We start from the raw sequence: 13,390 nt of genomic DNA on the forward strand, positions 1-13,390 counted from the left end.
TACGTGTCATCTGACATATATTAGCCAATGAGCATAAAGCAAGCACAAGGCTGTTATTTGGATGTTCTTTAGTTATTTTGTTAATCTTATCCTGAGTAGTGTGAGTACACGTGCCTTCGGGAAATAGTTTTAGAATTTATTATCTTTTGTTATGTCTGCGAGGAAGGTGAAATACTCGTGTACATTTCAAAAATTGTACACAGTTGACTTTCCTTCCATTATTTCCTCAAGGAAATATAATAAATTTGCGATGTGTACCGTCTGTCATTGCGATTTTTCAATTTCGCAGGGTGGAAGGGCAGATGTTCTCAAACATATGCGTACCCAAAAACACAAGAACAACATGAGTTGTTAAAAAAAAAAAAAAAAAAAATGAAAAATTAAATTTTTCTTCGGAAACAAAGGACCAAAAATATATTAATGCAGAATGTCTGTTCTCTGCCTTTTTACACCTATCACTGAATGCATCGGATCACGCTGCAGCTTTATTTAGAAAAAATGTTTCTTTGATAGTGAAATCGCTAAGAAATACTCAAGTGCAAGGATCAAAACAGGTGCAGTTGTTAAAGAAATGAGTCTGAAAAATAACTCTTCAGTTATTGGTTGCATTAAAACAGCTCCATTCTGCCTCTCTGCGGATGGAAGCAATAATACTGATTCAAAACTGTATCCAATTGTTTCTTTTTTTAATCCAGAGTCTTCAGAAATTGAGTGCAGTTTACTTTCTGTCCCCACTTCAGAAGGACATTCGACAGGCTTTAATATAGCACAGCTAATTATTAAAACTTTAAAAGAAAATGCAGCCCGTCTGGATGATTGCTTAGCACTTGATGCCGATAATGCACCAGTAATGGTAGGCTTGAAGACGTGTTGCACGCATCTTAAGAAAGGAAAATTCACATTTGCAAATTATGAGGTGCATCTGCACCTCTTAAATTTAGCAGCTGAAAAAGAGACAGCTTCTTTACCAATAAATGTGGATGAACACATTGTTGATATTTATTGTTATCTTGAAAATTCTAAAAGGAAGGAAAAATTGAAATAGTTCCAACAGCTGCATAATACTGAAATGAGAAAATTTTTTAAACATGTATGTACACGCTGGCTGTCTTTAAAGAAATGCTTTAAAGAATGCAAAAGTAGTGAAAGAACTTTCAGAAGAAGACAAAAAGTTTTATCTTTATGTTAGAAGTTGCTTCTGTCGAGTATGCGATTACATACTACATAAATTTCCAATCAACGATGAAGTGATTTTGCATGCTAAAGTTGCTGATGTTTCTGCTCTAGCAAATGCATCTTTTTCTCATATAAGGTACTTTTTGGACAGATTTCCTGTGTTACTTCATCTAGTCATGAAAGATGATGATATTGATGTTGCCACTGATAAATATTGCAGTCACAATTTTGCAGTTTACAATTAGAAAACTTGGATGAAGTTATAAAATCAGCTAGGATTGACACTCAGTGGAGTTTAATTGGAAAATTGAAAGGGGCTGATGGAATTTTAAAATATAGTAAACTGTCTAGCATTATGTTGGCCATCTTGACAGTTCCCCATAGTAATGCAGAGTGTGAGAGGATTTTCAGTGTTGTTGTGAAAACACAACAACACTGTTAAATTTAGATCTAATGTTAGTGATGACACATTAGAAAAACTTTTATTAGCGAAAGCAGGCCTACGTGGCAATTGCTATGAACAAAATTATGACGTTTCTTTCTTAATGAAAGCAAAATCTGCCACTGTTCATAACATTTGTACAAAAACTGATTAAAGTGTCTTTTTTTTTTTTTTTTTTTTTTTGCAAGTAATAAAAAATGTTTTTTATGTGTAAGGTATTTTTGTGTTGCTTGCATTTCAGAATTAGCAGTTATTTAAAGTTAATTCATTATTAAAAACTATATTTTTATCATTTAAAAAGTCTTTTAAACATTGTGAAAAATCTCCTGACTTTTGAGTGTCGTAGGTTAGCAAGTATGTAAGTGTGATAAATAAAATATGTTTCTTTAATACCCAACAATATATCAGTTCCAAAATTTCTAACATGTACTTCTTGAATAATATTTTTTTTTCATATATAATCAAATCAAAAGCCAATGAGAAAATCTTTTAGGAAAGTACAGAATGGAATTCTCTCTGCATATAGCAGAAGCTCAATTTATCATTACCACAGCAACTGCTTTCTAGCATACATATTTGGTCTTGTATAAAGTTTAATATAGATACTTTAAATTATTCCCACATTTATAATTCCCAGAACTATAATTTTATTACACAAATTATTTGCAAATAACATTCCTAACACATGTATCTCACACAGATGATTCAGGGGAAAAAAATGAAGTGAGATAGTACTTACTATTTACAACACCTTCTCTTTGGCCCATAAATTTGGATACAAGCCCTCAGTTTAGGGAGTACATGTTATTAACCTTGTTACCAAACTGCAAGCTTTAAAATTTACAGCTGTTATTTTTCATTAGTTTACCTCTGCTAGTTTTCATGAGTTTCTAGGATTAGATTAGTATTATACTTCCAGGATTGCTAGGGCTTACACGATGTATGGAAGAAGAAGATAAAAAGAACACAGCATGGTTCACAATTGAATTGAGTTTCACAAGGAACTGAAGTCAGTGGAATTTATCTCCCATCTGGTAATTGTACAAAGTCGCTAGAAGAAACTACTAATGAGGTTCTTAACAGAAGCTTTCTCACGGACCCTTTTAGCACGGATAATTCGTTTCATAGAATGATTAGGGCTGAAGCTTTGTTAAATTATGTTGCTAATCCAGATCGTCCATTCACTATGTCAGAAATTAATTGTGTTATAGAAATCCTTAAATGCACTAAAGCTCCTGGTCTTGAATCTATTTCAAACAAAATTTTGAAGCAAGTTCATACAATGTTTCCAAATTTATTCTCCAAAATCTTCAATACTTGTCTGAAGCTTGGTTCATTTCCTCGTTGCTGGAAAAGAGCGAATGTCATTTTAATCCATGAGAATAGTGGTCCTCGTATCCCGCATTTAGATAACTTGAGATGCATTAGTCTTCTTAACAGTTCAGGAAAATGCCTAGAAAAGCTGTTTGTTAATAGAATTACCTGCTTCTTGTATAATAAAAAAAACTGCTAAACAAAGCACAGTTTGGTTTTACCCCTCATAAGAGTTGTGAAGATGCTCTTTTGTACAAGACATAGTGGACGAAGGTAAGAAGAGAAATTTACACACAGTTTTAGTGTTCCTTGATATCAAAGGTGCTTTCGACCATGCCTGTTGGCCTGGGATATTTCTTTTTTTAAGGAAAGCTGGTATTCCATGTAATATTTTCCGCCTTATTAAAAGATTTTCTGCATGACAGATCTGCATTGCTCTCCCTTGGGCACGTTTCTTCCTCCTGCATTTTGGAAAGGTGCTGCCCTCAAGGCTTGGTTTTTGGACCTTTAGTGTGGAATTTAATTATGAATGATGTACTCAATAGACTCTCACATTGTCCGAGTTGTAACAATTGCTTTTGCTGATGATCACAACAATTGCTTTTGCTGAATTTGTTTTCAAGAGAAGTGTCCCATTACTCTCTTAAGTACGGCTCAGAACACCTTTAATAATATTATTTCCAATTGGTCCAGAGAACAGAAATTGGAAATCAATCCTAATAAATCTAAAATTATGATAATTAAAAGAAAGCATGTGAGCTTTACAAACAAACAATTGTACTTGTATAATACCTTGCTCGAAATAGTGAATGAAATTAAATATTTAGGTGTTATTCTTGATCATAAGTTTTGTTGGAAAAATCATATTATGTATTTATCCAAAAAGTGTGAAAATATACTTAGAGGACTTAATCATGTCTCTTGCAATACTTTTGATTTAAAATCTAATGTTATCGATATGATTTATAAGCAGGGTATTGTCCCCTTTATTTGCTATGCTTCTAGAGTATGGGGAACAACTTTAGAAAAGAAGATTAATTCCTGGACACTTCATAGAGAATTCAAAGAAGAATTTTACTAAGAGTTATGCTTGGCTACAGAACAATTAGCTATGAAGCCTGTTTCACAAGTTCAGCATTTCCTTCGATTGACCTTCATGTTTTAAATGACAAAAGTTTAAAGATACCATCAGCAAATTTATGTTCGATACCAAGGTGTTGTTTGAAGATCTTCCTCATCCTGCCAATCGTTTGCCAATTCAAACTATCATTTATGACAATTCTGTTGATGATAATTTCCCTGTTGTGTGTTTATACAAATGGCAGAAAAATTAATAATCGAGTTGGATTAGCTTATGTCGTTTTCTATCATGGTTCTGAACTGGAATACAAACTCTTTAGAATTCCCAATGAATGCAGTGTTTTCAAAGTTGAATTACTGTGCATTAGCGAGTCAATTAAGTGGATATCTAACAACTGTTCACTAACTAAGTGCTAAATTTCTTATTCGCACTGATTCTCTTTCATCCTTATATTTTCTTAGGAATATCTTCTCATGTAATAAATTAATTGTCACTTCTCATGCCCTTCTTAAAGATCTTAATAATAAAGGTACTGATGTTATCTTTTCTCATATACGTGGCCACACTGGAAATCTAGGAAAAGAAAGGGCTGATTTGTTGGCAAAACAAGCTACACATCTTCAAGTAAATACTCCAATGATACTGCTTGAGTCATTTTTCAAGAACAAAAATAGGGATGATACAACACTCAAGTGGAATGAATTATACGAGAATTCTACTACTGCCTCTTTGACGAAACTATATTTTCCTTTCATTCCTCACAGATTGAATAATACACACTTTTTCTGCAATTTTGAAGTTACTCAATTTCTAACTGGACATGGTAAATTCAATTCATATCTGAAGAGATATACATTATCTAGTACAGACTTATGTTCATGCAGTTTCGCGGGCATGCAAAATGTCGAACATTTGTTTTTGTATTGTTCAAAGCTCAAGGAAGGACGAAAAGAACTCATTTTTAGTTTAAAACTCTGTGAATATTACATTTCCTCCCCATCTTCACGTATTTGTCCAACATAAAATGGCTTTCTCTTACTTCTGTAAATTTATCTCTTACGTGCCATCTGTGAATTTGTATGTTTATTTTGTGTTGTGTTGCTGTATTTTTTTTTTTTTTTTTTTACTTACCTCTGTAAGACTGTTTCTTAAATTTTCAATTTACAAAAAAAAAAAAAAAAAAAAAAAAAAAAAATGGTTCAAACTTCACCAAGATTTCTGAAGGTTTAAAAAATATTACAAATTTTCCTACATGCCAAATGGAAGTTGAAATGGACTGACAAAACACGTAATGCCTTGAAAATCAGATCAAGACAAAATTCAGCCAAGAAACAAAACACAATACATAATATTTTTGCTGAAATGTAGTTTAATGATTATATTCATGCTGAAAGTAATAATTATTATTTATTTGCAATATGTTAATCATTTAAAATGTGGTACATTTTACCATCTTAACACATTTTCCTCCATTTATTGTTTTTTAATTCATCTCATCAAAAACTGATAGATCATGGCTTCACTGTATACTTTTATTATTTGTGTGTGTGTGTAACACACAAACTGGTATCTCTTTAATGGAAAAGTATCTATTTTTCCACATAAGACATTTTATACTGTTTTGATATTTTTCTGTTTATATCATTTTTCTTTCAAACTAGAAATTTAGAAAGAAATATCACAGTGTTTAAAATGAAATTCATTTCAGATCGAATTTTAATTTTAGTCAATAGTAAAAATTTACTTTTATGAGTTGGCAATATCAGCCATTTTTTTTTTTTTTTTTTTTTTTTTTTTTTTTAAGAACAAAGGCTTGCTTTTTAATTTTTTAAAACTTTTAATGGTAAAATTTTCATTAAAAAATTAAGTTAAAAATTGTATTATAAGTAATAATTAAAACAAATTTTTATAAGAATGCAATATTTAGATTACTTCTTATAAATCATCTGAAATAAAATGCTTGCCTTTACAAAAGAGTAACATTTTATCATACAGATAACACTAAATATGTTAACTGAAATAAACTATATATACAAGCATACAAAAATGTAATAAATAAATTAATAAAAAGGGGTAAATATAAAATTCAATACACATTTAATTACAAGTATTGCTTTAAAAATAGCTCACTTGATTTGATGATACTAGCAAACCAATTCCAATTGGTATAAAAGCCAATCCAATTATAAAAAAAGTTGGTAAAACAGTACCAGCAGTAAGTATAGGTTGCCACGCTGGGAGTTTTTGTTGCTTAAAGGCACTATCTAATGAAAAACAGAGATCGAACATGAAATTAAAATTATAAAATATAGCATTAGTTTATAATTAAAAATTTTAATGAGAATTTTTCAAACCATTTTACTTAGGAATTTTTTTTAAAGACTATTTTAAGCTATCCAGTCAAAATAAATAAATTAGGATAACTGATGGGTACATATGCATTATCCCATCGACCATGAAACTGTTGCCAAGCAGCAAGATTTAGTGCGAACTATTATGCGCAAGTGCGATGTCATAACACACTCATAGCAACTGCATCTTCATTTCATAAACTCTGACTGATTTTTTAAAAGCCACAATTTGTTTTCATGAACAAGTATATAAATTAACACTCCCCCCCCTTATTGGTAGACACTTATCTGACTTAGGCTTCGCCAGTATTAAGATCAGAAGTGTTTGCACTTTATTGTGGAAGCACCTAATAGGTGGGCCACTGTTACTTCCTGCGAAGGGACAGACAATTACAGCCATGTCTCCTCTGGAATTTCAACCCGGGCCATTAGGTATTGCAGTAGACTTAACCACTACACCTCTAATTAAAAATTAGAGGCTCTAAATTAACTGTTATTGCTGCATTATTTCCCTTACATTTTGAAAAACAAAAATGAGTTCGAGAACTGCAGAATGATATTTTCATATTTTTGAGTGAGCTGCACAGCAAGTATAGTGGTTAGAGGAGCCAACCGTGATACCAAAGAGTTTGACTTCAAATCCCGGAGAAGGCATGGACGTAAATTGTCTATTCCCTCATAGGAGGTAACAGTGGCAGCCTCTTAAGTGCCTCCACAATAAAATGGCCACCACTTCTAGCCTTAGGAGTGGCCAATGCAGAAAAAAGGCAAGTGCACGCCATTCGATACAAAATATATATATCTATATATATAGATATATAAAAAAGTTTCGCGTACAGTTTCAATTGTCTGTTTCGGCGAAACGCGATATGGAATTAGCTTGATTCGAAATTCACTAAAAAATAATTTCCCCTGATGAGCCATAATGAGATTCAAATTAGGCTAATCTACCATTTACCGCTTCTTAGTTTTTATATTTTTGCTCAAATCATTTGTTATTACTTTTACTAATGTTTTAATATACCTTAATTTGATTAGCATATTGCTACTCTTGTAACACATTTCATTGCAACTTATTTTGCTTATGTTAATGTTTTCACGGAACCACAGTATTTAAGCTGCTTTTTAGCGTACAAACTAGGATTTTTCTTTTAACCTTTTTCTAAATTTTTGCAGCACAATGCACGAAGTTTTTGACCACATAGGTCTTTTATCGTTTGTTCTTTTTACTTTAATTTGTATCTCTATATATAGATACAGATATTTTTTAGTGTCTCCAGTTCATTTATAGCTGGCTGAAAGAATTAAAAACCTGTTGAAAGCAGAAAGCTGGATATGACTGCCAAAACAGTAATAGATTAGAACAATCACCTGCAGGAAATGTGTACACATTGTGTTCTAAACAAAGCTTTCAGTAAAATTGAACACTGTAATAAAATAATAGAAATTGACTAAAATCTTTTTATTGAAACAAAAATGAAGTGGGACAAATACTTCTGCAGCAGTGGTTACTTGGTGGATTGTGCAGAGAGAAGTGTGGCTCAGAATTCCACATGAACAGTTGACACAACTTTAGTAGGATCTCCACCAACTTTCATGGTCAACGACATAATACGAAAGTACACATCTGATGTTTACAATACAAAACACGTAAACCAGTACTACACTGTAGCAAAAAAAAAAAAAAAAAAAAAAAAAAAAAATTATAATTGTATGCATAACATTCATCTTTTGAAAAAATAAACATACAATAACTAATTTTTTTAAGTAAACAATTTAGTATTATTATTGTGATATGTCTAAATTTCTGAATTAGCAAGTTATTACCATTTGTTCTAATTCAGAAAAAAAAATAGAGAAAAAATTTTTTTTTCATTTTTCAATTCTCATATTTACCCCCTCGAAAGACTAAATGAATGTCAACCCATCACTAACCCAATGGTCTGTGAACTGAGATCAATGTCTAAATGAAGCCAATCTCGTACGTCTCTCCCAGTTATAGACTTCAATACAATAAAGATGATTTCCTAAGGGAAATACAATAAAAATGTTTACCCAAGAAAATACTCTTTCAAAATCATACTTCTGAACATGGTGCTGCTACCAGGGAGATTCTGCTGTAGGAAGAATTTCTGAACAATGACAACCAAGGTTTTGTTATTCTGCAAGAATTTCTACCTGAAAATTATGACAATCTATCACTTTTCTCGAATTTCTCTTCAATAGGGCCTTACAGTATACATGAAATTTCTCCAGTTGGCATTTATCAACCTTACTTCATAAATGTGTAAAACTATTTTTTTAACCTTCAGTTCCCATTGCTAAGTAGCATATGCACAGTTTAGTTTCTTTTCCCAAAATTAGGAAGACAGCCAGCATACTAGAAAGACCTAGTAGTGACAGTGATGATAGTACACTAAGCTCAATCAGTGGTGATTAATTAGAATTAGGTGTAGGAGTCTAAGGTGTAGAATAAAAAGGAAAAATATAGAGGAAAACAACATTTATGGTGGTCTTATCTGCTGCAAATTTGTCACTCAGGCTACAATAAAAGGCTTGAAATATACAACATACTTATATATTTAGAACATATTTCAATCAAAAAGGTCTTCAGAGTCAACAAAAATTTGAAATAATAACACCCGCTATCAAAATTTAACCCCCCAAAATAGTGAACATATTTAAAACATATGAACTCTTTTAAATATTAGAGCAATACCATCTGCCACCTCCTTTTTTTCGCACATTTCCTCGACATCCGATATTGCTTGTCTTAATAACCACCACTTGCACAGCCACATTTTCCATCTAATCAGGAATCCCCCCCTTCCCCACAGCACTGGATTTTACAACTTTGGATTTATCAAGAAATGAACAAGTGGCTACCCTATTTTTTCAAAAAAGAGGTATTCTTCACAAAACCAGATTACTTTTGAATAATCACCTCATAAAATTAAAAATGTAGCTCAAAGCCCATATAGTTATATAGTTTTCGTTTCTGCAAGAAAAAGGTGTCTGAACAAAAAAGTGTTTTTCCCGATTATGAATTTCTTTCATTACTGCTATTCCATTCACTTATAAAGTCAGGTGTTGCCGTATATTAATCTAAGTTTTGAGAACCCAAACTAGCTTCAAATGAATCAAAACAATGGTTGATTGAAATAGTTACACAAGAGATTTAGATTAGCCTATATTTAAGGGTGCCCCTTGGATTATAACGATGCTGTTGTTTAATTTATGGTAAGTAGTAGTAGAATAGTAGTAATTGAATATTATGGAAACCCTATTATGAAGTAACTGGTTGTGTCATTGCAGTGAATTTGACCTGATGGGAAAATATTTGTTGGATGTCAGTTAGGATTATGTCGTGTACTGTGTGCTTTGCATCATAAAATGGCTGCCGGTGATAAAGTGGGTGTTTAGTGGTATCGAATGAGAGAGTGGAGGGTGTTTCTTTTTTTTCTGAAGTGGTTGAGACCTGGTGGTGCAGTGGCTAGTGCATCGTGCAGCAGCACCACAGGTATGGGCAAGGTTGACTCAGCCTTTCATTCCTTGAGTGGGTCAATAAAATAAGTACCAAGTTCGCTTGACTAAACACAGTGCAGAGGTTCTGCAAAAAGCTGACTACTTGTTCAGAGCTCACGTACCCAGGGCCCACGGTCAAGAAAGCAAATTTTGGGGCACTGCAGGCCATGGCCCACTAGGGCTGTAGCGTCACTGAGTTTTTTAGTCCAATGGGGCAATTTGTCCTGAAGGACTATTATTTTCATTCTGGCATTTTGCACTGGTTCATTATAAATGTCCGATTCACTTTTCAAATTGTTGCCACCAAATGTTATCACCCTGTATTATATTTAAGGAAATTAAATAATGAAGAGTCTGCATAAATGTGTGTATGTTTCTTGCATTGTGATAAACAATGAGCCATTGAACTTTGAATAATGTACGTTTCCTCCTGAATATGGGCAACTGGAAGAACAAATTTGGAATTTATTTTATTATCTATTTCATATTTTGTTAAACTTTAATGAAGTTTTGACTAACAAACTCAACGATTTAAAAGCGAGCAAAGGCAGACTCTACGGGTGAGGGGGGGGGGCCTTTTATCTCCAGCGCGCAGAACTGTGTATTGGAAATTCTAAAGATATACTCATCTTAAAATTATTTTGCGATATTGCTGTTGAACTGAATTTTATGGTTTAAGCGCGAAGAATATGATATTTGATAAATAAAGGTAACACACAAAATATTAAAAAAACACCCCTTCGGACATAATTTAAAAATCTGAAAACTTTTTTAGGTTGAGAACAGAAGAAAAGAAACTTTCTTGAATGTAATTCAATGGAATTAAAAGTGTCTTGTTTGTATGAAGGAAATGCATATGGTCGAACGTTAGAGGATACCAGCACTACAGAGGACATTTTTTACTCTTACTTTTGTGAACTTACGTGGCAACGCTAGTATACAGATTCTACTTCAGATAGTTTTAGGAAGTTTCCGGATACTGTTAATAAGGAATTCCGTTTGACTGAAGACACAGCAATTTCAAAATAATGTTAAGTGGATATTTCCTTTGTGTAGTGCTTAGATGCTAGAAAGAACCCCCTTTTTTATGTTATTTCATTGTTTGATTTTAGTTTATTGAGATTATACATTTCTTTTTGGCTCTAGTATAGAATTGGCTGCTCCTTTGACTTTTTAAGTGACAATAGATTGACGTGTACAAAGTCAAGGAAGTGCACAATGCCAAGTTTGTGCAATTCTCTGAGGTTTTTTTCAAGTGAAAATAGGTCAATGTGCACCTGGATACCAAGTTTGTGCTTTTCTTTGACTTGCTATTTTGGCTTTGCGTAACGACAAAAATCTTCGCTACACAAAGCCAAAATAGCCAAGTGAAAGCATTGCACAAACTCACTGTCTATGTATCGCCTAGGGGTATCCATAAATATTTACTGAGATTGATATTTATCCTTCGAATAATTGCACGAGAGAGATATGTGTTAGTCTCATCCTAACATTAATAATTGATGGATGCTAGAAAATTGCGAAAAATGCCTTCTTTACAAAAAGAACAAAAAAAAAAAAGCATAAGCCATGTTTTGTCACACAATGGGCTTTTGGAGGATGTTGGGAATTTAAGAGAATATTTGGCTAATCTTTGGAATATGGTAACAGGCAGTTTGGCGACATTTTGGTAGGCGATAAAGGTTGCTACCTAGGATTTTGGCAATAATGTGAGAAGTACCCAGTTCCAATTACGGATTATTTTGTCTGAGAGATCATGAGATATGTCATGTGACATATATGGACGAATCACAGTTCTTTAATCGGTAAAAGGGGGCAAATCTGAAAAATATCTGCAGTACTTTATAGCATTTTGTATTTAGCTTCATTCTGTGTTGTGTGAAACAGTGTTGATTAATTTTTGGATCCCATGACCCTATGTAAAGTGAATTCGAAACGGGTACAGTCAAAAGTCGTTAATTCCGACACCCATAATCCGGACCTCAAAGCTAAAATCTTTCTGCGCATGCGGCGCATTGACGCATGCGCATAGGCGTTTTACACGTGCGCGCAAGACATTTACGACTGCGCATAGGCGTCTGCGCAAGCGCAGAATACGTTTTCGCGTGCGCGTTTAATGTATAATGGATGGTATAAGCTAAAATTATCTAATTATCTATTTCAGTTAATGTTGATGATTGGGTTGTTCCTTAATCTTCGAATTGGATCCGGCTTATTATTTTTTGCAGACTGTAAGAGCAATTTTATAAAAGTAAGCTTGAACTTTCGATTATGTCAAATAGAATTTCCGATGCTGGAGCTCCCAAAGGATCTACAAAACGAAAGTATGTTTCGATGTCCATCAAACAAAAAACGAATTGCTACAAAAAATGGATAAAGGCATATCCTTTGTTTATCTAACCGTTCCGAAATCTGTTTATCAATTTCACGCTGCTCTGCGCGGGGGTGGGGGCACAATGAACTGGAAGTTGATCTGTCAGCACTATCGTTATCGTCAGGGCAGATGTTTTTATTTTATTCGGCTTATAATTCCTTACTAAATGTAGTATTTAATCTCGATGTACTCCGTCTTTGATATGATTTAAATCAAATTCCTCGTCATTATAAATATCACGAATACAAATCAAATAGTTTTCTGGTTGCAATTTTCTAATTTCGGCTATGCCTAAGGGATGCTTTACGTATGTGCGCATTGAAAGAAATGTTTAATAAAGTAAACAAATAAATATTAAGCTACTTTTTTTGTAAATTTTGATACTCTTTAGATCACAATTGCTAATTATTTTATAAATTACGGTTTCATATTTTTAATTTTATAATTTCTGCATGCCATCTTACCAGATTTAAACTGATGATCTATAATCCAGAAAAATCGATAATCCGGAATCGCCGAAGTCCCGACGAGTCCGGATTAAAGACTTTTGACTGTATTTAGTGGGATTGAAAGGGGGTAGTAATAAGTGTTTTTTTAAGGTTATGCGAGATAGAAGTAAAAATTGCTTTTTAAGTTTTATTAAGCAGTATATTCTACCGGGTACAATAATAATATCCGATTGCTGGAAGTCATATGTCAGTTTGGAAGATGAAGGTTTTCAACATCTTGCTGTTAACCATAAGTATCATTTTAAAGATCCTGAAACAGGCGCACATAAGAATACGATTGAGATTTTGAAGAAGATTAGGTAAGTTAGTTTTTTAATCATTTGAGGATAGTATTTTTATGCATTGTTCTAAATATAAGGAATAAATAAATTAATATGCTATTATTGGAAAATTGTTATCAGCAATGAATTAGTTTAAAGTAATTAAGATTTTAAGCTAATTTTTATTAATTTAATGTATGTGTTTATTTATATTTTAAGTAGTGTTTTTAAATTTAATTATACTTTTAATTAAATGATAGTGATTTTGTAAATTATATGTTTGTAGTATTTTGGAATATGTTTCAGTAGAAGTAAACGTACATGGCAATAATTTAAATATTTGGCACTAATTATTTGC

The 13,390-nt window shown here is 32.7% G+C and overlaps 1 protein-coding gene across 1 annotated transcript in view; it reads right to left on the minus strand.

Moving 5' to 3' along the window:
- Cdc50 (cell cycle control protein 50A) overlaps positions 1 to 13,390 on the minus strand; it is a 65,267-nt gene that overhangs the window by 46,062 nt on the left and 5,815 nt on the right. Inside the window, exon 2 of the mRNA XM_035359345.2 lies at positions 6,144 to 6,277. Within this exon, the coding sequence (XP_035215236.1) occupies positions 6,144 to 6,277 (134 nt within the window). The remainder of the gene's footprint in view (positions 1 to 6,143; positions 6,278 to 13,390) is intronic.

Source organism: Stegodyphus dumicola, chromosome 4 (genome assembly GCF_044657685.1).
Source record: "Stegodyphus dumicola isolate Sdum_Otavi_A_Nest chromosome 4, ASM4465768v1".
NCBI classification, from domain to species: domain Eukaryota; kingdom Metazoa; phylum Arthropoda; class Arachnida; order Araneae; family Eresidae; genus Stegodyphus; species Stegodyphus dumicola.